At 34.1% G+C, this 25,226-nt stretch overlaps 1 protein-coding gene and 1 long non-coding RNA gene across 2 annotated transcripts; one reads left to right on the forward strand and one right to left on the reverse strand.

Moving 5' to 3' along the window:
* Positions 1-297: 297 nt before the first annotated feature.
* LOC111999980 (fasciclin-like arabinogalactan protein 7) lies at positions 298-2,447 on the forward strand. The gene is made up of 2 exons (XM_024032084.2): positions 298-524; positions 1,449-2,447. Exon 2 carries the CDS (start codon positions 1,492-1,494, stop codon positions 2,284-2,286), a length of 795 nt encoding a protein of 264 aa, XP_023887852.1. The 5' UTR covers positions 298-524; positions 1,449-1,491; the 3' UTR covers positions 2,287-2,447.
* A 12,341-nt stretch (positions 2,448-14,788) lies between these two features.
* LOC136070643 (uncharacterized) lies at positions 14,789-16,435 on the reverse strand. The gene is made up of 2 exons (XR_010631884.1): positions 15,965-16,435; positions 14,789-15,423 (listed from the first exon to the last, which is right to left on the reverse strand). It is a non-coding gene; the product is annotated as an uncharacterized LOC136070643 (long non-coding RNA).
* Positions 16,436-25,226: the final 8,791 nt, after the last annotated feature.

Genomic DNA, 25,226 nt, shown 5'->3' on the forward strand with positions numbered 1-25,226 from the left:
CAGTAAATAATCATGAGATGATAAATTGATGAGAAATTAAGGGAGATAATGATATTGATGGGGGTAGAGTGCAGCAATGGCTGGTGTGTGGAGTAATAAAAAATGGAATTAGTTGCTGTGGTTGCGGTGATTTAGAAAGCCCACCCTACATATACAAAATACATAGGATAGACTCTTTTACTTTACGTGTGAGAAAGGTCTTTCCAATAAAGTCTACCGATTAAATATTTTAGAATCTTCGAGGAACGGAACAAACCAAAAACCATTGCTTCATATATTTTGTTTTGTTTTGGGGTATTTACTCCAGAAGTAGCCCTCTCATCTCATCTCATCTCATGTTACTCTGTCCTTGTCCCTACCCTTTATATTTGTAATTGTTCAGCACCAGCTGGTACCACCACAATTCCCATTAATTAATCCATCTTTATATAGACTCATCACATTCAATCTTCATTGCACTGTCATCACTGCTACCGCCTCTCTCTCTCTCTCTCTCTCTCTCTCTCTGAATTCCTCTTGGTCAGGTCGGTGTCCCTCCCTCCATCTATGCTCTCATTGCACCTCTTTGTTATGGTTCTTTCAGTTTCATGTCTTATGTCTCTCAATTAACATTTTGAGATTTACTAATTTATTGCCTTATATATATATATATATATTTTTTTTTTTTTTTATAATGGGTATGTTTTTATATTTAAGGGTGATATTCTGAGCCGATCTAGATCTTACATTTTGTTGCTGTGGACTTCACTTGTTGTTTCAAAATATTTGTTGACTCGTTTTACTGAGAAAACTTCTAGGGCATACATGCATATTTTTTAGGGAAAAGAAAAGACTAGGAAAAGTAATATACACTGAAATGGGATTTTGATCCAAGTTCTTGAAAGTGATATTTGATCTTCTGGGAATAGCTAGTCTGGTATTTTGTAGGAGTGTTCCCATACAAGAAAATGGCTCACTTATCGATAGATCTTTGATTGCAATTCATGTGTCCATTGTCTCCACATTCCAATTTCAGCTGTCATTGCATCCTTTTCTATCAGATTTAATTTTAATGTACCTTCTTAGACCTTCATTTGAGCTTTCTTTACTCTTTATGAGCTTCCTCTGCTGCTTTTATTATCATTCTATCATTTTTTCCCCCTTCTTGTTAGTACTAAAATTTCTTGATGAGCTGATTAAGATCTGGAATTCGCTTACTAGTGATGCTTATTTTGCATCTGGGCTTTTTCTGGTTCCTGTAGTGGTCTCTTGAGTTGGGTTTTTTGTGTGGAGTATATTTCTCCCAATAAAGTTGGGTTCTTTTTTTAATCTGGTTTTGGAAATGGGGTTTTGATCCTGGAGTGAATTTGGAAGAATTTTAACTCACATTGTTGTTTAAATGAATTTGGACCACTGGTTTTGTGCTAATAGGCTAAAATCCATTTACTCATTGGTTTTAATTACTGCAGGAATTTGGGGAGTCCGGTCACATCAGGAAGCAAGATAAGATCTATGAAAAACATGGAATCTCCAATGATTTTTATTGTCTGCAGTGCCCTGCTTCTTCTGTGTACTTCAACAGCTTATGCTCAGACTGCTAAATCTCCCTCAATAAGCCCAACCCCAATCCCAAGCCCAGCACCAGCACCGGCACCAGAGTATGTCAACCTCACAGATTTGCTCACTGTGGCTGGTCCATTCCAAACCTTCCTTACCTACCTGCAGTCCACCAAAGTCATAGATACCTTCCAAAACCAAGCCAACAACACTCAGGAAGGTGTTACCATATTTGTACCAACAGATAGTGCCTTCTCATCTCTTAAGAAGCCTTCTCTATCCAATCTCACTCAAGACCAGCTTAAATCACTCTTGCTCTTCCATGGCTTGCCCCATTTCTACAGCTTAGCTGACTTCAAGAACCTTTCCCAATTGAGTCCTGTACCTACCTTTGCCGGTGGGCAATACACATTGAACTTCACCGATGTATCCGGGGTAGCAAAAATTAGTTCAGGATGGTCAAACACCAAGGTGAGCAGTAGTGTGCATTCCACTGACCCTGTTGCAATTTACCAAGTTGATAAGGTCCTCCTCCCTGAGGCAATCTTCGGCACAGACATCCCTCCAACCCCGGCTCCAGCACCGTCTCCAGACATTGCACCTGCTGCAGATACTCCATCTGGGACAACCAGTGGAGGCAAGGCATCTACAACATCTTCACCAAGCAATTCTTCATATAAAATGATCAGCTGGGGGATTTGGAGTCAGTTGGTTTTGGCACTTTCAGGTGTGCTGGTCTTGTTCTTGTGAGGGAGGATTTGTTGAATCAATTCATTTTTATTAAGGGGGTATATTCGGATTTGGTTCATTTGCTTTCATATGAAACCATTTTTTGAACATAATTTGTTTTGGAATTTATGTATGAGAATGTGATTTACCATTATTCAAAATGCATTCTGTTTGATTTATAATTTATAAGGGGGTTGGATCTATAATTATTATATTTTTGAGGGGGGGAAGGAACATTGTAGTTTATGATGTTCTATGGAACATGGTTCCTGAGTTATCTCCCTCATTGATACAGAATATTTGCAAGTGGGATATTGATATTACTTCATGTACTGCATAATAAGATGAGCAAGATGTCCCTTTTTGTTGTAAAACAAAATAATCCCACATCATGGTGGTTTTCTTCGAAGGGACTTCTGAAAGTTTCTGTTAATTAGTTCGTTTGCTTTAACAATACTCGAGGTTGAGGGAATAACTGCCACAAAAAGTGACATGTTCAATGATAAAAAAATAAAAAATAAATAAAAGTATCATAATGTGTTTGGTTAAGGTTGTCGCTTTCCCCTTTTTTTTAAGTGGACTAGCCATCTCCATCTGGCTAGTCCAATTAAAATTTTGCTTATAAACTTAAAAAAAAAAAAAAAATCCAATATTACAGTGGACGTTTCATGACCACAATCATGACGAGTTTGACGATAGTGGGGGCGGTTGATTTTCTCATTATTGAGAATTTGAGACAGCCAAGTTTGGTAGGGGCGGAGCTATTAATGTTTAAGAATGAGATTTTTGGCTTTATGGTGACTTTTGTAAATTGTAATGATTTTGGCTCTTACAGCAAATCGACTTAGCTCATTTGCTTATAAATAAGCCAAGTGTAAGTCTTAATTTTTGGTTTGTTTAATAAACAAGCCAAAGTCCAAGCAAAAAATAAAATTGTTTACAAACAGGTTCATGAACATTAGGGCTCGATACAAAGCAAGTTGAGTCTAAACTCTTCTTATGAGCTTGGAAATAAGTTTGATATGAGCTTAACAATTAAACTCATATCCTACTTAAACTTTGAAGTAATTGAGAATTATGATTTACTCATTCAAGACATATAGACTTTATATGAATTTGATAACGTACTTGTGTTGGATTTCAAATTCAAAAGCTTGATATTGAACTTGAGCTCGGCTTGACTAATGAATCAGTTTGATTCATTAGTCAAGCCGAGCTCAAGTTCAATATCAAGCTTTTGAATTTGAAATCCAACACAAGCACATTATCAAGCTTTTGATTGAGTTACTTATAGATCCTCCTCCATTTCTCCAGCTGGATAAAGAGCAAAGAAATGAATTCCTGTTATTTGGTGCTCTAGCTTTAGATTTGATTTGGATGTGGAGAAACAAAGCAATTAATGAGAAATCTCTTCCAATGGAGGGTCAAATTATCAGAAGCATTCAGAAGCTGTTTTTGGAGCATTGGCAGCCCAAAGTTCCAGTGTTGACAAGCGTTCTAGCTAGAAACAGTGCTAGGTGGTGTTGTCCAAGTCAAGCAAAACAAAAAACAAAAAAAATCAAACCGAGCTCCAGCTTTTAGACTTTTTGATGACTCAAGCTTAAATGTCATTTATAGGCTTGGTTCAAACTCGATTCAAGCTTAAATACTCACTACTCGACAAAATTTGGCTCGTTTACTATTCTATTTTTGGTTTCAAATTTGCAGTGAATGTTTTTGTTTTTAGTTAAGAAAGAGAGAAGCATGGAAATAAATAAATAAAATATATATATATATAGTATTTTAATAGAATGGAGAGAGAAAGTAGATAACTGGATGTGGAAAATATACAAGAGTGAAGAGGAAAAATAGAAAATCCAACTTCTTAAAGTTAAGGTGCTGCTACTCTTTTGCCAGATAAATTAGGCCAAACTCAGTTGATATTAAAGCTCCACAGGCAACAGAAGCCGGATTACGGACCACCCATTATGGCACAACAAATATTATCACGGACTGGGCATGTTCACCATCAAATTTAAATCATATGTAGCCGCGACAGACAACTACCATTTCTTTATCACATAGTAGGTGCCAAAAAAAAGTGTGGACTTCTCAAATCCTTTAGGTGTTTACTATTACTATTATTATTTAGACTATTTTTATCACAAGGATATTCTCACCGATTTATTGTTCCCTTAAATATATTTTTTTTAATTCTTTTTTTCCGTAACTGTTTGTTAAACATTTAATAAATCAAGTTCATACTCACAATTTTGTTCAATAACATATTCTTATACTTGAACTTGATTTTTTTAATAATTATATCTAAACTCATGATTAAGCTTAGTCCAAAAACACTCAGAATTAAGCTTGATTTTTTTGTTAAATAAACGAATATATATATATATATATATATAATTTCATTTATATATAAAAAAATTTTAAACAAGTATTTTTCTAAGTTGAGCACGGTATATCTTATAATTATCTCAACACTCAACTCATATTCAGTGAATATCAAAATTAGGTTAAAAAATTTTCTATAGACTTTTTATTTTTTATTTTTTTGCACATTAACATATAATAGTTCCTTAATTTTCTTATGTGTTGATGGGAGGTTTACTTTGTGTAAAATTCTTAGAGGAATCTAAATAAAACTAAGAGAATTTTATTGATCAAGAAAAGAGTCTTACAATCAATTGAATTGAAATACATAGCCTAATGCTACTTATATACAGTTCAAACCAAGCAAAATAACTAACTTCCTAATCTGGCGCTAAAACTGTTACTAGAACCATCTAAACTGTACACGTGGCATCCAGAAATAACAAACTCTTTAACTGCCTAATTTCGTGGAACTAACTCCTCAAAGCTCTGGATGAATAGCTCATGATAGGGAACTTCTTCAATTACTTCTAGAAGATCTGAGCTAACCTAGGTAGGCTCTAATACTATCCTTGTTGCTTGTCTTGTGCACCTTTGCTCATCAGGTGCTGCACTTGCTGCTGCTTGTCTCACGTACCTTAACTCACCAACTTTGTTATGATGATCAGCACTGCCATCTGTAGTGTTAACACTCCCCCTCAAGAGCAGAGCTCTTGCTTCTTGACTTAGTGCAGTAGTCTGGGGATATTCTACAATATGAGCAAAGATATTAATGATGCTTAACTTCTTAATCAGCCTCAAGTAGTCTTCTATCCCAAGGGCCTTAGTGAATACATCTGCTAGCTGATTTTTAGTTGACACATAAAAGGTTTTGATTGTACCATCCAAAATTCTATTCCTCAAAATGTAACAATCAGCTTCTATGTGTTTTGATCTTTCATGGAACATTGGATTAGTAGCAATATGGAGTGCAGCCTGGTTAACAGTACATTAACATAGGTTTGTCATGTTCAGCATGTAAATCCTTCAGCAAGTATAAAAGCCAAGTCAATTCACAAGTTGTTGCAGCCATAGACCTATATTCTGCCTCTGCACTGGACCTAGACATTATGCTTCGCTTTTTGGACCTCCAAGAAATCAAAGCATCACCTAGAAACACATAGTAACTTGTAAGAGACTTCCTTGTATTAGGGCAACCTGACCAATCTGCATCACGATAAGCTTTTAAGTGCAAATCAAAATTCACAGGAAAGAAAACTTCTTGCCCTGGTGTACCCTTAATGTATTGAAGTATCCTAGTTGCTACCTTCATATGTGGTACTCTAGGTTGTGCCAAAAACTGGCTAAGCCTATGCACTGCATATGTGATATCAGGTTTACTCAAGGTCAGATACATCAACGTCCTAATAAGTATCCTATATTAACCTGGATTTGGAAGCAACTCTCCATTGCCTTTAGATATCTTCAATTGTTGTTCCATTGGTGATTGGACTAGCTTACAACTTGTCATTCCTATCTCCTTAAGAACCTCAAAAGCATACTTCCTCTAATTCAAGCTAATTCCTGTCTTATTCCTTGCAATTTCTAATCCCAAGAAATACTTGAGTGAGCCAAGGTCCTTGATTCCAAACTTCTGATCTAAGATTGACTTTAGAGAAGCAACACAAGCAAGGTCATTGCCTGTGATTATCATATCATCAACATAGACTAGCAATGTAGTAAACAAGGATCCTTTACTATAAACAAACAATGAGTGATCTGCTTGAGACTGAACAAACCCAAGCTGCATGATTATGGCTAACAGCTTTGTATACTACTACCTAGAGGCTTGCCTTAAGCCATAGAGAGATTTAACCAACTTGTAGACCTTGGGAGCAGCTGAAGATTTCACAAGTAAAAGATTCAAAAAAATTGAAAAGGGGTACACCATTATTCTTCATTAAAGCCAATTTGGAGTGCCACACATGTGGTGGAATTTTATTTACAGAAAGACCTGCAAAAATGGAAGGTGAAGTTGATTTGCTCTCTTCCAACAAGTAAAGACCATTGCATTCCTTACCCAGACCAAGTGTGCTCCAAAAAGTAAGGTCCTAGATAAAGCACAGATTTCCAAAGAATATAAGACAACATAAAATGGATTTAGCTAACTGACTGATTGAAATGAGGTTGAAAATAAAAGAAGGAACACATAGAACATTATAAAGGGTGAGTTTTTCTGAAATTTTGACAGTTCCTATGTGTGTGACTAAAGCAACTTCACCATTGGGCAGATTGACATGAGTATTCAAGGTAGCAGTGATTGAAGTGAAACATGAAATAGAATGTATCATATGATCAGTGGCCCCTATGTTTATGACCCAATCAATGGTATGAAAAACTTTTCTATTCACTATTTTAGCAGAGAAAATTGAATGTTTTAAGGTAGGTGTGAAAGATAAATTGGGAATGATACCTGACATAGTTTCAATGAAATTGGTATTAGCTAATGGTTGGGAAGAAGTGGAACCCACACCAGCAGCAGCAGACACACTAGAAGCTCCAAAAATTAAGCTAGAAACACCATCACTTGCACTTACAGATGTAGCATGATGACTGTTACCAAAACTAGCTCCAGTGTTGAAAAGGGCTAATAGCTGTTCACTATGTGCCTTAGAAATAGGACATTGAACGGATGTAGTTGAAGTGACCTTAGCAACATTGCTTTGGGCATATGTTTGTTACTAGAGTTACCTTTGGTGTTGGCCTACATTGCAACTGAATCGGGTCTTAGTGTGAAGGAAGTACCATGTCCAATGCTCTTATGTGACTCTTCTTGAAGAGTCAAAGCATACACCTTGCTGATTAAGGGAAAAGGCTCAGACATGAGAATCTGACTCCTTACAGTCTCAAAATTCTTGTTCAGCCCCATCAAGAACCTCATAACATAGGCCTTCTCGTTTGCAACACTCAGAGTCTTCATTGCTCTACAAGTACATGCTGGTAATGGTTCATAATTGAGTAATTGATCCCAAAGCTTCTTGAACTTGGAGTAATACTCAGTTACTAACATTTGGTTTTTGAGAAATATGTGAAATTTCTCTCTGTAAATTGTAGATTTTGGGACCATTGCTCTGAGAAAAGAGATTCTGCTGCTCAATCCACATCTACCTTGCTGTTTCACAATACATGATGCTGCCAGAAACATCAACATGCATGGAATTGATCAACCAAGAAAGAACCATTGTATTGCAACTTTCCCAATCTTCATACAAAGGAGAATCAACATCGGGCATTGTAATTTTTCCATTCACAAAGCCTATCTTCTTCTTGTCAGTGAGAGCTAAAACCATAGTCCTAGACCAAGATTGATAGTTCTTCATCCCAAGTAATGGTTGAGTAACCAAAATATTGCCTAGATTCTCGCTATAGCACTAAGCAAGAATGGATTGGGAGAATTAGGCTCAATATTAGAACTTGAGCCTAGTTGTGTAGATTGAGTGTGATTAGGATTTGAGTGATTACTTGCTTCATCAGAGGCCATTGATGATCTTCACAAGCTTCAATGGAACCTTAATTGGGAAAATTGATAGAATTGGAAGAAAGTAAGAAACTTTCTGAGAAGAAATTCTCTTGACTAACACAAGAAGATCAAGATTCTTTGAATCGAAGAGAAAAATGAGAAATTTTCTCAGGAAAATTTATGTTTGGAGATAGAAGAAACTTCTAGAATCAAAGAAATAAAGCTAGGAGATCAGTAAGAACTGTGCTAGCTGCTCTGATACCATATAAAATTCTTAGAGGAATCTAAATAAAACTGAGAGAATTTTATTGATCAAGAAAAGAGTCTTACAATCAATTGAATTGAAATACATAGCCTAATCCTGCTTATGTACAGTTCAAACCAAGCAAAATAACTAACTTCCTAATCTGGCACTAAAACTCTTACTAGAACCATCTAAACTGTACACGTGGCATCCAGAAATAACAAACTCTTTAACTGCCTAATTTCGTGGTACTAACTCCTCAAAGCTCTGGATGAATAGCTAATGATAAGGAACTTCTTCAATTACTTCTAGAAAGTCTGAGCTAACCCAGGTTGGCTCTGATGCTATCCTTGTTGCTTGGCTTATGCACCTTTGCTCATCAGGTGCTGCACTTGCTGCTGCTTGTCTCATGCACCTTAGCCCAGTGGCGACGCCACGTTCATGTCAGGGTGTTCCCAGGAACACCTTGACCTGAAAAAAAAAATTATATATAATAATTAAATTTTTTTTATTTGTTTACCCTTTAAAAAAAAATTAGGAACACCCTCAAATAAAAATAAAAAAAAAATTTATTTGTTTCATTTTCAACGGGCGACACTACTTATGTCAGTTATGTTGTGTGCTGCATATATGCTTAAATGGTCCTTGAAGCCTAATTACCAAAAATCAGTAATCACACACACACACACAATTTTTATTATTATATAAATATGATTAAATATAAGTGTGTGATCTTCGTTTTATAATGAATATTTTCTATCATTTGATTAACACATCAATTAGTTTTTGAGGGTAAATAGGATTGAAATTCAAGTCTATTCAAGGGACAAGAAACATTACCATTTGGGCTAACTTAAACCAACAAAAAATAGACCATTGTGATTAAAAGGCTTTTGTAGTAAGTTTCCTTCCTATCATGGCATATTAATAAAATGTTTGATGTGTACATTGAGCATTTGCATCAGTACGCTAACAGAAAAATGTGTCAAATTTACTCATTTAACCCCCGAAATACCCATATTAGTCAAGCTAAAGATGTGTAAATTTGCAAAATTACTAAATTAAATGTGTAAATATACACATTAACTGTAGCTTTGTATATCATTATTATTTTTTTAAAATTCTCTCACCTCATCAAATTCCTCTCTCTCTCTCTCTCTCTCTCTCTCTCTCTCTCTCTCTCTCTCTCTCTCTCTCTCTCTCTCTCTCTCTCTCTCTCTCTCTATATATATATATATATATATCTGTGTGTGTGTGTGTGTGTGTGAAGATAATAATAAGTGTGTGTGAAGATAATAATAAAAAAAAGAATGAAAAATGATTATTTAAATAAAATAGAATGTTTGAATAGATAATCTGATGTATGTATTTTTTTAAAGTGGTTGTGTAAAATAGAAAAAAGTAGGTCCCTATCAATGATGGCTCTAGGAATTTTTTCTAGAGTGGTCATTAAGAAATTTAAATTATATAAAATCTAATAAAAAGATAACTTCATCTATTGACAAAAAAAAAAAAAAGAAAAAGAAAAAAGCAAATACATAAAGTTTTGCAATTTCCTTCTACAAGTTTTCTAATTTTGAAATCGTTTCATGGTATTCTCATTATTAATGTTGCAAACTACACATCTTTCAAATTTTTAGTTTAATAAAAAAAGTTTTGGGCATTTTCTTTTTATTTGTAAGGTCCTAATATATTGCTAAGGGAACCAAAATTTAAGGACAAAGTTTGACTACAAACTTAGTTGTAGCCTAAGAGCTAAGACTACAACTCTCACTAAAATAATTAAGATGGCTACAAAATTTGAAAATTTAACTTTTGAATTGCATGTTAGGCAATTCAGGGATGAAATACTTGAGCTAATTGTCATGGTGGCTTGGTGCTTGTGGTTTAGCTGCAATGAATGTCGCCAAGGTTGATCTCGGCTTCAGAGTTTAGTGATAGCTCAGAAGACCAAGTTCTTGTTAGAGGAGTTTCAAATTGCCAATTTTAAATTGCCACATCTTTCGTCTAGGGAGGAAGCAACTTGGATTCCTCCCGCTCTCCCATGGTACAAGATTAATGTCGAGGGTGCCACATTCTCCACAACCCATTGCTCTGGAGTTGGAATAGTCATCAGGGATAATGCAAGGAGGGTCACGATTGCCATAAGCATGAAGATACCTTGTCCACTAGGACCATTGGAAAGCGAAGCAAAGACAATTGAGGAGGGGGTGATTTTTGCATGGAATGTGGGAGTTCGTGAGGTCGTGTTTGAATGTGACTCCCCGATTGTAGCTGAAGCCTTGAACGGGACTTGTGAAGCTCCAGTGACTACAAGCAATATTATTGATGGCATTCGACATCGAATGAATGACTTCAGAGATGCAAAGATAGTACATGTTAGAAGATAAGGGAATCGTCCGACACATCTCATAGCACAAATATGCTAAGAACGTTGATGGTTATGATACATGGATTGAGGAAAATCCCCCTATCATTGAATCAGTTTTGATTCAAGATATATTATTTTTATCCTCTTCTTAATAAAATTATAAGTTTCTTATAAAATTAAAAAAAAAATTGTAAAAGCATATGAATTTGATGGTACTTTTGACATACAAAAGTACTAAAATCCAAACAGAAGAAATCTCTTATAACTATAACCAGATGTTTTAAATAGTAGTTAAATCAGATGTTTGAATGATTTTTTTTTTTTTTTTACTAAAAAAGAGCGTGTGCAGTGCTCACCCGCGACCGACCAATACTATAACGGTATAAAAAGTCAACAAATTTTTATACATGAAGGGCCTGGGCGGTTTGTCCACTTTCTTGCCTGCCGCCTCCCAAATAGCTGAATCATGGGGTTTCAAGTTCAACTTTCAACTTTCAATTACAATTAGGCATAAAATATTAATATTTAAAGGACATTTAGCCATTTTAATTTTAAGTTATTTTTTTCCTTATACACATTTTAAGTAGGGGGAGAGAATAGAAATACTTGGTTAGATCTCAACTTTCAAAATGATTTTTTTTTTTACACAATATATGTTTTATGCTCTAGCAGTAATTACAACTAAAATATACTTTTTTCTCCAAAAAAAAAAAAAACTTTTGACCCTTTCATACCTACTATAATCATAATTCTCGAGCAACCTTAGACCATTGTTCACTGTATTAGACCCCTCCCTAATGAAAATCTTGACGCTTTAATTTTGATATACCTCCACCAGCACATGCCACCGCTACCGACAACCACACCAGCCAAATTTGTGATCTTCTTGCGCATCCAAAAGAAAAGTAAGTACCATAACAAAGCAATTGAAAGTACTCTATAAACTAACAATTAATTGATAACGAGATGGTGAGTAAGAGAGTGTAAGGGACGCAATTTGATTAAGAAATGAGGAAACCAAATGTTTGATTGAGAAGATGGTGGGAATCTAAATCGATAACCAAAATTAGATAGAGAAGAAAATTCTTTCCATCCTAGCTGCTACTCTTGGGTTGATTTTCACCCATTTGATATAACCAACTTTATTTACTTTTGTTCTTTTCTTTTATGCCACAGTCTACTATGATGTCACTTTTAGATTTACACCTTTTTTTTTTTTGTTCTTCGAAGCATTTGGTGACATTCCTTAATAAGTAAGCATATGTTTTTGAGACTACTTNTCCGATTGTAGCTGAAGCCTTGAACGGGACTTGTGAAGCTCCAGTGACTACAAGCAATATTATTGATGGCATTCGACATCGAATGAATGACTTCAGAGATGCAAAGATAGTACATGTTAGAAGATAAGGGAATCGTCCGACACATCTCATAGCACAAATATGCTAAGAACGTTGATGGTTATGATACATGGATTGAGGAAAATCCCCCTATCATTGAATCAGTTTTGATTCAAGATATATTATTTTTATCCTCTTCTTAATAAAATTATAAGTTTCTTATAAAATTAAAAAAAAAATTGTAAAAGCATATGAATTTGATGGTACTTTTGACATACAAAAGTACTAAAATCCAAACAGAAGAAATCTCTTATAACTATAACCAGATGTTTTAAATAGTAGTTAAATCAGATGTTTGAATGATTTTTTTTTTTTTTTTACTAAAAAAGAGCGTGTGCAGTGCTCACCCGCGACCGACCAATACTATAACGGTATAAAAAGTCAACAAATTTTTATACATGAAGGGCCTGGGCGGTTTGTCCACTTTCTTGCCTGCCGCCTCCCAAATAGCTGAATCATGGGGTTTCAAGTTCAACTTTCAACTTTCAATTACAATTAGGCATAAAATATTAATATTTAAAGGACATTTAGCCATTTTAATTTTAAGTTATTTTTTTCCTTATACACATTTTAAGTAGGGGGAGAGAATAGAAATACTTGGTTAGATCTCAACTTTCAAAATGATTTTTTTTTTTACACAATATATGTTTTATGCTCTAGCAGTAATTACAACTAAAATATACTTTTTTCTCCAAAAAAAAAAAAAACTTTTGACCCTTTCATACCTACTATAATCATAATTCTCGAGCAACCTTAGACCATTGTTCACTGTATTAGACCCCTCCCTAATGAAAATCTTGACGCTTTAATTTTGATATACCTCCACCAGCACATGCCACCGCTACCGACAACCACACCAGCCAAATTTGTGATCTTCTTGCGCATCCAAAAGAAAAGTAAGTACCATAACAAAGCAATTGAAAGTACTCTATAAACTAACAATTAATTGATAACGAGATGGTGAGTAAGAGAGTGTAAGGGACGCAATTTGATTAAGAAATGAGGAAACCAAATGTTTGATTGAGAAGATGGTGGGAATCTAAATCGATAACCAAAATTAGATAGAGAAGAAAATTCTTTCCATCCTAGCTGCTACTCTTGGGTTGATTTTCACCCATTTGATATAACCAACTTTATTTACTTTTGTTCTTTTCTTTTATGCCACAGTCTACTATGATGTCACTTTTAGATTTACACCTTTTTTTTTTTTGTTCTTCGAAGCATTTGGTGACATTCCTTAATGAGTAAGCATATGTTTTTGAGACTACTTAACAGATAAATGGCAAGACATTTTTGAAAACGAAACCTAGCATTAAGAATCAAAATGTAAAATTTGAAATTTTAAGGATCAAAATGAAAATAATCCGTATTAAGGTTAAACTTAAAACTATATTTAAGTTAATAATTATCAACCATATGTATATTAATACAGTCAACAAATGTGAAACTGGGATGGCATGATAATGGGGTTGAGACAAGCTCAAGGCTCAAGCCCAATATAAATTGATATTAGTCTCTACCCACTTGAGCTAATCGAGCTTTGATTCTCAGTAGGTATATATGGATGGGCCAATTCCAATTTTATACCAATCTGCTCGTGACTCGTGACTCGTGACTCGTTAATCGATATTTATGTTTTGCATTTAAATAAAATATATTTCTTCCACCATATTGTACTCACTGGGCTGCTATACCGTATACCTTCTAAAGTTTACAGTGCACATGAGCATCGCGGTATGTTAAAGATGATGCCATTTACAAAATAATAAGAAATATGAACGTCTTATGATTTATCATGTTATGCTTATTGATGCCTAATGCTTATGAAAATATCAAATGTTACTGATTATTCACAGTAGGTAAACCATGCAAAGGTAGATTTATTTATTTTTTTCCATCAATGGTTCATTACGTAGGTGAATTACCGAGAACTACAGATAATTTTCTCTCTTCCCGAAGTGTTAAAACTACAGATGGCAGTGCTGATCATCATAACAGAGTTGGTGAGCTAAGCATTGGCGACTCTAGGAAATTTGTTCAGGGTGTTTTTTAGGAAGTATAAATTACACAATCTTATTTCTTTTTAGCCTTTAAGTAATTAGATTTAATTCAATGTTATTAATTTCATTCCGTTCTGACCGTAACAGCCGGAAAATACCGTGCCGGTAAACAAACTAGAACAATAACCCACCCTATTCTACTTCGGAAAAAATTTTGGGTTATTCCAGTCTATTTCGGATTTTTTGGTAAATAATGACTGTTCTAAAAATATTTTTTAGAGTGATCCTTAAAAGAGCATAAATTACGCAATATAGCACACATCCCACAGTCTAATTTGCTTTGCACAATGTAAAGACAAAAAATATGCATCATCCACCCGTCTCAACCCACTGCAAAACTACTTAACATAGTTTTTTTTTTTTTTTTTTTTTTTGGGTGTCTTTTATAAATTATAATGTGTATTCACTTTTTTTTTTTTTTGGAGAAGCATGTGTATTCACTTACTTTTAACTTTTAAGGGAGCACAGACCACTACCCAATTCAATGCCACAACCCCATCCACCCCAAATACTCCATCCGAGAGTTATCAGTATTTATCAAATCTGTTCCTATCTAACGGAACGCTATTGGATCAAATGACAAAGACATTGTTGAAAAAAAGATGGCTTTTCCATTAGATAATGAACTATTGGTTCTAAGCCATCTCTGGCGATAAATCAACAATTCGAAGTGCTTTTCTTGCGTATTCTTGATAAACCAGTGTTTATATATAGATGTAAGAAGGTCTGTTTGGTAAGTAAGAAGCCCCTTTGGCATCTCTTCATCTACAAAGAATTCTCGATGTGAAAACACAGAGACAAAGGGCGGATCTTTGAATAGGAAAAAAAGTGGATCCGCAGGGTCCCAAATGAATTGGCTTATTAGTAAAAAGCCTTGTTCTTTGGAAGATCTATCTCTTGTCTGGTACTGCACAGTTCCACTCTGCAAGAACACCGAATCATTCTCTTGAAGCTCATCCTCTTCATCATAAATGATCCGCTTGCCCCGAAATGACCTAGCCCAATAGGGAAATCCCAATTCATTGGGCCTTTCGATACAATCAAATAGAAAGCCCAAGGGCGCCATATTCTAGGAGCCTAAACTATGTGATTGAATAAATCCTCCTCTATCTGTTGCGGGTCGAGGACTCCTTCTCATTCCCCTTCTTCTTCAAACTCCAATTCGTATTGTTCATAGAGAAATCTCTGATCAACGATAGAACAAGATCCAGTTTGCATTATATCTAAGGGATTCCTTGGTTCGGGCCGAAGAAGCAATGTCATTCGATCAGAGACAAGAGCCGATCATCAATTTCAACACAATTACATATTTTTATATTAACATACATCTACACAAAAAGACAAAAGCTAAGCAATTTATATTGTCAAAAAAATAAGTCTAAGTGAAAAGACTCACAACACAAGTCAGACAAGAAAATGAAAGCCAATGAGCCACGTACCTAGCTGAAGTAACTGAGATTACCTTTTGCTTTTGTAGTGTATAGTTTTAAAACCATACATGTGTGGTCCTCTAGGATTAGAGCAAATAATAAAGTATTTTTGGCCTTAAAAATCCGTGAAGCACTAGAAGGCTTTAGAAAACAACTCAGAGAAAAGAAGAAATAAGTTTCCTACTCCTAATACTTTCCCAGAACACAGATTTGAGACAAGAAATTGTCAAGCTCGTAAGCTACATTCCTAAAAATTCAAAAAAAAAACGTGGCTCCGCCACTGTGAGTATGAGAGAGAGAGAGAGATAGGGAAAAGGAGAGAGAACTGAAATACCTTGAGGTCAGGGGCGGCACCGCCGCGACACGTTGAAGGCTGAGGTTCTTATTTCCCGATCTCGCTTTTGCCGTCGCCGATCTCACAATCTCCGATCTGGGCCAAGTCAATCTCCGATCTCGCCGTTGCAAAGCTGCACTGCGTGTTCAGTGTTGCTATTGTTGCTTTGCTGAGTCGCTGCTGCTGTTGCTGAGAAGTAAGGACGTGAGGTTCTTTTTAGGTTAGGAATTGTTTTAGTTTAAAATATGATTGGGTAATGGGTATACGTATTAAGTTTATAATTTTTTTTATTTATTATTATATTTGTTGAGAATCCGTGGGTTTGTTAGGCTTGCACTGATCAGTTTTTTTTTTTTTTTTTTTTTTTTTTTTTTTTGAGAATATATGGGTTTCTGTTTTCAATATATTGGGCTTTTTTTTTTTCCCTGGTGGGCTTGCCTGTTACAATTTTTTTTTCTTTTCAGATTTTAGTTTAATTTTTTTTTTTTTTTTGGCGGGGGGGGGGGGGGTGTTTTCGTTGCCAATATGATATTTGGGAAGCCAAGATTGAGACTCCACTTTAGGCTTAGAGTATAGCCCAAAGGCTATCGGTGAAGTGTGAAAGACTCATTTTTGCTCAAGGTCCAGATTGCATCCAACAAAAATCATGATAAGACCTCAAAAATACTTCTTGCAAAGATAAGCTAGCACAACGGATAGTTCACCACGATAAGTGCTTAAAAAATAGTCTAGCAGTAGATGTTTGACAAATTAATAAGTGTATTTGCATAATAAAAATTATGCATTTCCTCCATTATTATTATCCCCTCAGTTAAATATTTAGGGAGGTCAAATCCAAGACTCAACATTGGGCTTCAAGACATGGCCCAAAGGCTTTCAGTATCATGTGATGGCATGGGTTCATCCTTAGCTATGTAGGTTGCATCTCATCAAGAACAACAACAAAACCCAAAATGCATTTCCACAATAGTTTATTAATATAAAAGTGGGCCCATTATAACAAGTATACAAAAGGAAAATGATCTAGTAGTAAATATGATAGACTTCTAGTGGTAACATTTGATAAGTTAATAAATGTGTTTACATGATAAAAAATCATTTATTTTTCTCATTATTATTAAGTTAATGTAAGCGAGCAAAAACACTTAAGCACTCCTAGATTTCATATTGAATAACATCGGATTTCATTTATTGAAACACATATACAATTTGATAGAGTAAAGTATTACATTGCTTTGGTCCTAAATACAATCTAAGTAAAAAAGATACAAAATTTTGGTCCTAATAAAATCTACTAAAAGAAAATGATAAAACACTACTTTACGAACCAAAACCTTAGGTTCAGGGGCTTGGTTATAGAATAGAAAGGTGTTAGGCACCCATTCTGTTCAAACAAAGTCTGGTCTTCTAGACTCTAAATGACCATTTAAATACCCATGACCAATGATATGCAACAGATTATGAAATGCAACATGTTATGTTAGTTTTCTTAGATCTATGACTAAATGTTATTTAGAGACCTTAGATCTATATTCTACTCTATGTAAAGAATCAAATCTAATGTTTAATGTGAAAAACAATGTTTTGAATAAAAATATGTAGATTTGAGGTTAATTATGTCAAAATAAATAAAAAAGTGTTTTGATGACAAAGTGGAGATCTGGATTCTAATGTAAAAATCTATGAGTTTTGGTAAGAACAATTTAGATCTTATTTAGATATGAAAAATAATGAGTTTATTAATGAGAACATTGCAGATCTGATTTAGACATGAAAAGGAATGAGTTTTTAATGAGAAAATTTCAGATCTGATTTAGAGATGAAAAATAATGAGTTTTTAATGAGAAAACTGAAGATCTGATTTAGACAATAAAAAGAATGAGTTTTTAATGAGAAAATTGCAGATCTGAAACGTTTAATAACAAATAACCATAAATCTAAGATTATGTTTATGTTATGAACAACACTAAATCTACTTGTTCAAGCATATGAATCAAATAATCATTGTATTCTAATCATGGAATCAAGACTTAAAGAAAAGAAAAATCATGCTAGAGATTGATATTTACATGCTAACATGGAATGCACAATTAAACATACATGCTACTAAAGAAATAAAATTTATACAAGCATCATTGCACGAATGAATTCTAAAGGGGGAATTACTTTAGATCTCTCTTTGAGTTCTAAAGAATTATTACTTAACAAAAACTAAAATCTTAAAGTCAAATTTCTAGAGTTTCTTTAACGTTAAGGGGAGAAGGGCTATTGAATGTTAAGAGGTTTCCTCTATTTATAGGTGTTAGTTGCTTGAAAAACAAGTTAGATCAGCTAAGAAATAAGCAAAAAAATGTATGGGGAAAATCCTAAAAAAAGAAAAAAGAAAAAAAAAAAGATTTGCATAAGAATTAGGTTGAAATTTTGAAAGCTGAAGGAAAATTTGATTCTCTACAACCTTGCCAGAAATAGCCTCCTCCGAATTTCAAAGTTTACTATGCCAAAAGTGCCTTGGAACGTGAATCTGAAAATTGCTACTTGATTAGCATATTTTTGAAGTGTTTTCCAACTCTAAAATTGTATTTGGACAAATTTTAGAGTTATATTCCTGATAAAACTCATCCCAAAAATCTAATTATCTGTAGTCTTTAACTATTATCAGCTTATTTGTTTAAATCACATGCAACAGATCTCACTTTAATTTAAATACTTAACCAATCACAAAATTCATTTAATTAGTTTTAACTATTAACCAATCAAAATTAATTTCAATTAATCACGCGTGATCAGTTTCACCCAAATGAATGCATGCAGATTGTTAAAACTTGATCTTATGATATCTTTCGATCCAACCGTTTGATTTGGAAACCGAACATATCATTGTGATCACTAGAATCTCAAGATCATTTTAATGATATATGGTGAATGACTTAATCTCTAATATGCAACCTTGATTTTTGGGTACCTAGAATGGTTATTTTGTTTACCTTCCAATGTTAAATTATGAGTACAAAATTGAGTGTATACAATGTGATTTGTTTTTTGGGCATTTTATCTTTTTTTGGGTAATGTCATTAAGTGCTAGAATTTGGAGATTGATCTCAGCCAATAAGATCAAGATAGACATGTGGCTAGAACTTGGTTGCTACAACTAAGATTTGAGCTTCAAAGAGTAGGAGCTAACACCCTAAGCCAGGTGTCAAGCTTTTAGCCTACTTTAGGAAGCTCCACTGGAGATCTTTTTATGCCCTCCAAACCACATTTCCTTAAATTTTCCTTTTTGGAATTCATGGACTTGGTTCATAAATTAGTTTTTAGAAATTTTTAGTACTTCAAAAGCTAGTTTGTTGGGGTTTAGATGATTTGGTCATGGCTTCCTCCAGTAGTAACTGAAACTTAGGGAGGAAGAATGGTATTTATTGCATTTAAGCCTTTTGGTGTTAGCCTACCCTCTAGTTCTGTTCACATCAGAATTGGCAATGGTAGAGAGGCTGATGGGATAGGTGGCTAGCTCCTAATTTGGTTTGGGGGCTTGGTTGCTTCTTGAAGTGCTCTCCAGCGAAAGGTAGAATTGAAAGGGGTTCTCTAGTTGGGTCAGTTTGCACACATGAGCAATTTTTTCTAAGATTTTAGGTTGGACTTGGCTATGAGGGCTGAGTTTATGGTGGGCCTCTAACTTGATGGTTCTCTCCGCTTGAGCCTATCCTTTTGCTTTTTCATTATGAGCCCTACAAAATAGATAAAGTTACCATATATTGCCATGAATTTTTATTCCACATGGGCTTTAGTTGTTACTAAAGATGAAATGTATTCATGAGTTTTAATTATGACTGAGCAAGGGACCTGACCTACCCAACAACCCGACCTTACTTGACAGGTTTTGGGCAGGTTTGAGAATATTCGGGTTCGGTTTTAGGCCTTAATTTTAGGTTATTTTCGGGTTCAGGTCGGTTTCGAGTTGGCGTCAGGTCTTATAAATATGCTACTTCTAAACCCCTTTTTTTTTTTTTTTTTTGGGAAAAAATCCTACTCTTTGTTGGTCTCTCTCTGCCTCCCTCAGCTACTCTCCCAAGTCTCAATCTCACCCATTTCTATCTCTACATGTGTAAGTCATCCTTCTCTTTGTTAATTTAGTTGGGTTTTTAATACTTTCAGATTTTAGGTTTTATTCTATGTGAATATCTTGTATAGGTTTGATTTTCTTGCGTTTTGTGATGTGGGTTTGGCTTGAATCGTACTCACAGGTTGCAAAACTAGTTTTTTTAAGGACCCATTTCAATTTTTTTTTAAGGTTTTCAAATAAAGAGCTTTGCTCCTCTACCTCTCTCACTGAGTTCTCTCTACGTGTGTAAGTCATCCACTCATCCTTCTCTTTGTTGGGTTTTTTTCTTCTTCTTAATTTCCTTGTCTTAGTCTTTGATTTTGGGAATTTTTTTTTTCATTGGTTTATTTATCTCAAAGAGGAAAGCAATTTGGTTTTAGTAAAATCTTTAACAGATTGGATTCTAAGGTACAATTATTTTTTGATCTGAATATCCTTTGGGTTTTATTTTCTAATATGTCCTAGGTAAACTCTGATATGTACTTTGTTCTTGCTAATACTCTGCTTTTTTTTTTTTTTTTGCTCTGTTTAAATGTTTTTTCTTCTATTCTCTTTTGGGATTTTTGTACATTTTGGTTTTCTGTTTGATTATATGAATTGGGTATTCTTTATTTTTATTGATATTGAAGATGAGCTACAGTTTGATGTTTCTATAATTTGTTTATGAAATTGTTGTGTGGATTGTAAATGTGATTTTATTGGATTTGTATTTTTTTTTTTTTTTTTTTACTTTGGTTGTAATAGTTGCTATTTCTCTCTAATAGAACTATAAACAAATGATTACGCTTTTATACATGTATATTTTTTTTTCTCTTTTGTGTGAGGATGATTGGACGAAAAACTGAAGTGAAAAGAAATGGTTTTGTAGATAATAGGCTTTGTTTAGGTTAGGGTTTTGCATATTGAATTGTTTCAATAAGTGGGTCTCATGGTTTTCAAGAACCTTATTGAAAAGAAGCTGCTTTGGGTTTTGATCATCTTGTTTTGGTATTTTTGCTTATTCTGTTCTTGAAAAAACAAATGAATATAATCTCCTTGATGGCCTTTAAATGAATGATTGGACCACTTGCATTATAGGTAATCCTTATTTTCTATTGCTTAAGTTTGGAGCATTATGTCATATCTCTATGCTTTTCTTTTGTGAATGCATTGTTTAATGATTGATTTGTTTTATGTGGTACTAGGTCATGAATTCAATAGAGCCTACATAACTTGATGTTGCCACTGCAAGACCAACTATGAGACCTCATCCACCGCAGGTGATATCTTCTTCTAATCCTAATAAGAGAAAATCACCATCATCGGTTTGGGACTACTTTGAGAAGCTTATAGATGAGGAAGGTAAAACTAAGGCAAGATAGATAGATAGATATATATATATATATATATTGTAGCAAGGAGTACATGGCTGATAGTAAAATTTATGGGACATATAATTTAAAAAAATCATACACCCATTTGTCCTAAATATATTTTTAATGAATTGCATGATGGACAAGACCCATTGTCCAAGAATGTAGAGGAGGGAAATCTAGTGCCTAGGACTTTTACGAAGGTTATGGGTAAAAAAGTTCTTGCTGAGATGATAATATTAGATGAGCTTCCATTTAGGTTTGTAGAGAATCAAGGATTTAGAAGGTTTTGTAATGTCTTCTAACCTAATTTTAATATCCCATTTCGCTTCACGATACCTAAAGATGTGAGTCATATTTATTTTGAAGAGAAAGATAAGTTGAGAAATGCCTTGAAAGGCCATAGGCTTTGCCTTACCACTGACACATGGACTTCGATACAAAATTTTAATTATATGTGTCTTACTTGTCATTTTATAGATGATGATTGGAAGCTATATAAAAGAATTTTGAATTTTTGTATTGTTGATAACCATAAGGGGAAAACCATTGGCAAAATGGTTGAATCTTGTTTAGAAGAGTGGAATATTGAAGGGATTTTCACCTTGACGGTGGATAATGCTTCCTCAAATAACGTAGCCATTAGTTACTTGAAAGAAGCTACTAATATGTGGAAATGTATTGTTTTGGGGAATGAATTTGTTCACGTAAAGTGTTGTGCTCACTTCCTGAATCTTATTGTGACTGATGGCTTAAAACATCATAATAAGTCAATTGATAGGGTGTGTCATGTGGTTAGATATGTGAAAACTTCTCCAAATGGGTCACAAACCTTCAAGAGGTGTGGGGAGAAATTGAAAATAGAGTCAAAGCATATTTGGATGTGGCCACTAGATGGAACTCCACCTATAAAATGTTGGAAAATGCTGAAAAGTTTGAATATGCATTCAAGCAGATGGAATATGAAGATTTTGATTATATTCTACACTTTCGGGATGAGGACTATGATAGGAGACCTCCAAATGAGGATGATTAGGAGACTTGTAGAAAATTTGTTAAGTTTTTGAAACTTTTTTATAATGCCACAAAGAGGTTTTTGGGTTCTTTGTATGTGATATCAAATGCATTTTTTGATTAGATATATATGATTAAAAGAAAGATAGATCTATTTTCTAGGAGTGAGGACCATTTTTTGTACTCAATGGCAAAAACAATAAAAGAGAAGTTTGACAAGTATTAGAGGAGCGGGGAGGATTCGTCAAATATTGAGGGGATTTTCACCTTGACGGTGGATAATGCTTCCTCAAATAACGTAGCCATTAGTTACTTGAAAAAAGCTACTAATATGTGAAAATGTACTGTTTTGGGAAATGAATTTGTTCACATGAAGTGTTGTGCTCACATCCTGAATCTTATTGTGACTAATGGCTTAAAAAATCATAATAAGTCAATTGATAGGGTGCATCATGTGATTAGATATGTGAAAACTTCTCCAAATAGGTTACAAACCTTCAAGAGGTGTCTGGAGAAAATGAAATTAGAGTCAAAGCATATTCTATGTTTGGATGTGGCCACTAGATGGAACTCCACCTATAAAATGTTGGAAAATGCTGAAAAGTTTGAACATACATCCAAGCAGATGGAATATGAAGATTTTGATTATATTCTACACTTTCGGGATGAGGACTATGATAGGAGACCTCCAAATGAGGATGATTGGGAGACTTGTAGAAAATTTGTTAAGTTTTTGAAACTTTTTTATAATGCCACAAAGAGGTTTTTGGGTTCCTTGTATGTGACATCAAATACTTTCTTTGATAAGATATATATGATTAAAAGAAAGATAGATCTATTTTCTAGGAGTGAGGACTATTTTTTGTACTCAATGGCAAAAACAATAAAAGAGAAGTTTGACAAGTATTGGGGGAGCGGGGAGGATTCATCAAAGAAAGGAAATGTGCTTTTGTATGTTGCTGTGGTGCTTGATTCTCAAAAGAAGTTGGATTATTTGAATTATTGTTTATTAAATTTGTATGGAGAGAATGTTGCTAAGGATATCACTGACCTTGTGAAAGGTGTATTGGAACACCTGTATGAGTATAATAATTTAACTCATTCATCATATATCTATATAAAGTGCAAGTGAGATATCAAGAATGGAAGGTGTTGATGTTGATGTTGATGATGATGATGATGATCTAGACGGATTTATTGCCTCTCAATATAAGACCTTTAGGCAAGGAAAACAATCTGTTGGGTGTGTAGATGAGGTTGCAAAATACTTGATGGAGAATAGTGAAAGGAGAAATGACAAAACCTTTAATATACTGGCTTGGTGGAAGTATAATACTAATAAGTATAGTATACTATCTCGATTGGCAGGAGATATGTTGGTTGTATCTATTTCTACTGTGGCTTTTGAGTCGGCATTTACTATGGGAGGACGTATAATAGACCCATTCCGTAGTTCATTTGCCCCTGAGATGGTACAATCTCTCATATATACTCAAATTGGCTTCAATTTTCACTACAAATTTCACTCTGACAAGTCACGGATGAGGTTGCGCTATTTGAAGATTATGGAAAGTGTAATGTTCTTAAAATTTATTAACTAGTGCTTTAACTGAAATTTAATATATAATGTGTATTTAATATATCTTGTTAGTGCATTAAATGAAATTTAATATATAGTATTGTTCTAAAATGTTTTGAAACTTTTTTGGAAGCGAAGTTAGCTTCACCTTCAGGAACATCACCTTCACTATCAAGCACAGTTACTAATCTTGACTAATCTCCTACATACATTGGTGAGTTTTGCTTCTTTTTTTTTTTTTTTTTTGGGATTGGGTGTCATTTGCTACCTGCTGCTATTGTTACTGATTGAAGCTTTTATCATTTCTATTTTCTTCAATCTTTTTCTATGATATGTTTAATACCTATGATGCAATTATCAAATTTTTTTTTCTTGGATTTTGTTTGTGTTAGGATTAATTAATATGATATTAGGTTCACTGCTGAATCTCACTACTTAAAGCTCTCATCCTTGAAGCTTGCTATCAATTACAATTAGTTATCTAAAAAGTTGAATCTATGTAGCAAAATTATTTATAGGGTATATATTGTTTAAATAATTTCACATTTATAAGGCAAGAAAGTTAGTGCTTTGTGGATGATTTCCTAGTTTGCTAGGGTATATGAATGTGCAGATTTTCTACAATATGGGATATATTGTTGTTACTTATTTTTAACATATAATATTTCTTGCACTTTCACCTCTCATTTAAATTTACTTGTCATTAAAGATTTTAGCTTGCTAATATGATACCCGACTGACATGGACTACATCTTATGAACTAGCCAACATTTTTGACATGAAAAATGTTTGAGTTGTGACCCCAACTCTACAAGAATGGTGCGAGTATGATGCTTGATCTGTTTGGCAAGAAAATCATAGATCATGTGCACTCTGCCTGAAGTTCCATGTGATTTTATTTTGTACTAATGTTTGTGTATGGTGATGTCTCTTTGATTATTGCATTATACCATTGTGTAAATATATGTTTCGCATTTCAATAGTCAGATAGTGGAATATAAGCAATGAATTCCTTGTTCCCCCAATTAGGATCTTCTTCACCATAAGAATGAAGAGGATTCATTTTATGATAAAAATTATGTATTTTCCTAAATCTAAATATATATATATATATATGGTATCATGTTATTTAAAATCTCGTTTCACCAATAATAAGTAGAAAAGATTGTTAATATTGTTCGTTGATGTTTTAGGTCTACTAGTGACAGTAGGTTGGCC

This window comes from Quercus suber, unplaced genomic scaffold (assembly GCF_002906115.3).
Source record: "Quercus suber isolate HL8 unplaced genomic scaffold, Cork oak 2.0 scaffold_249, whole genome shotgun sequence".
Taxonomy (NCBI): Eukaryota; Viridiplantae; Streptophyta; class Magnoliopsida; order Fagales; family Fagaceae; genus Quercus; species Quercus suber.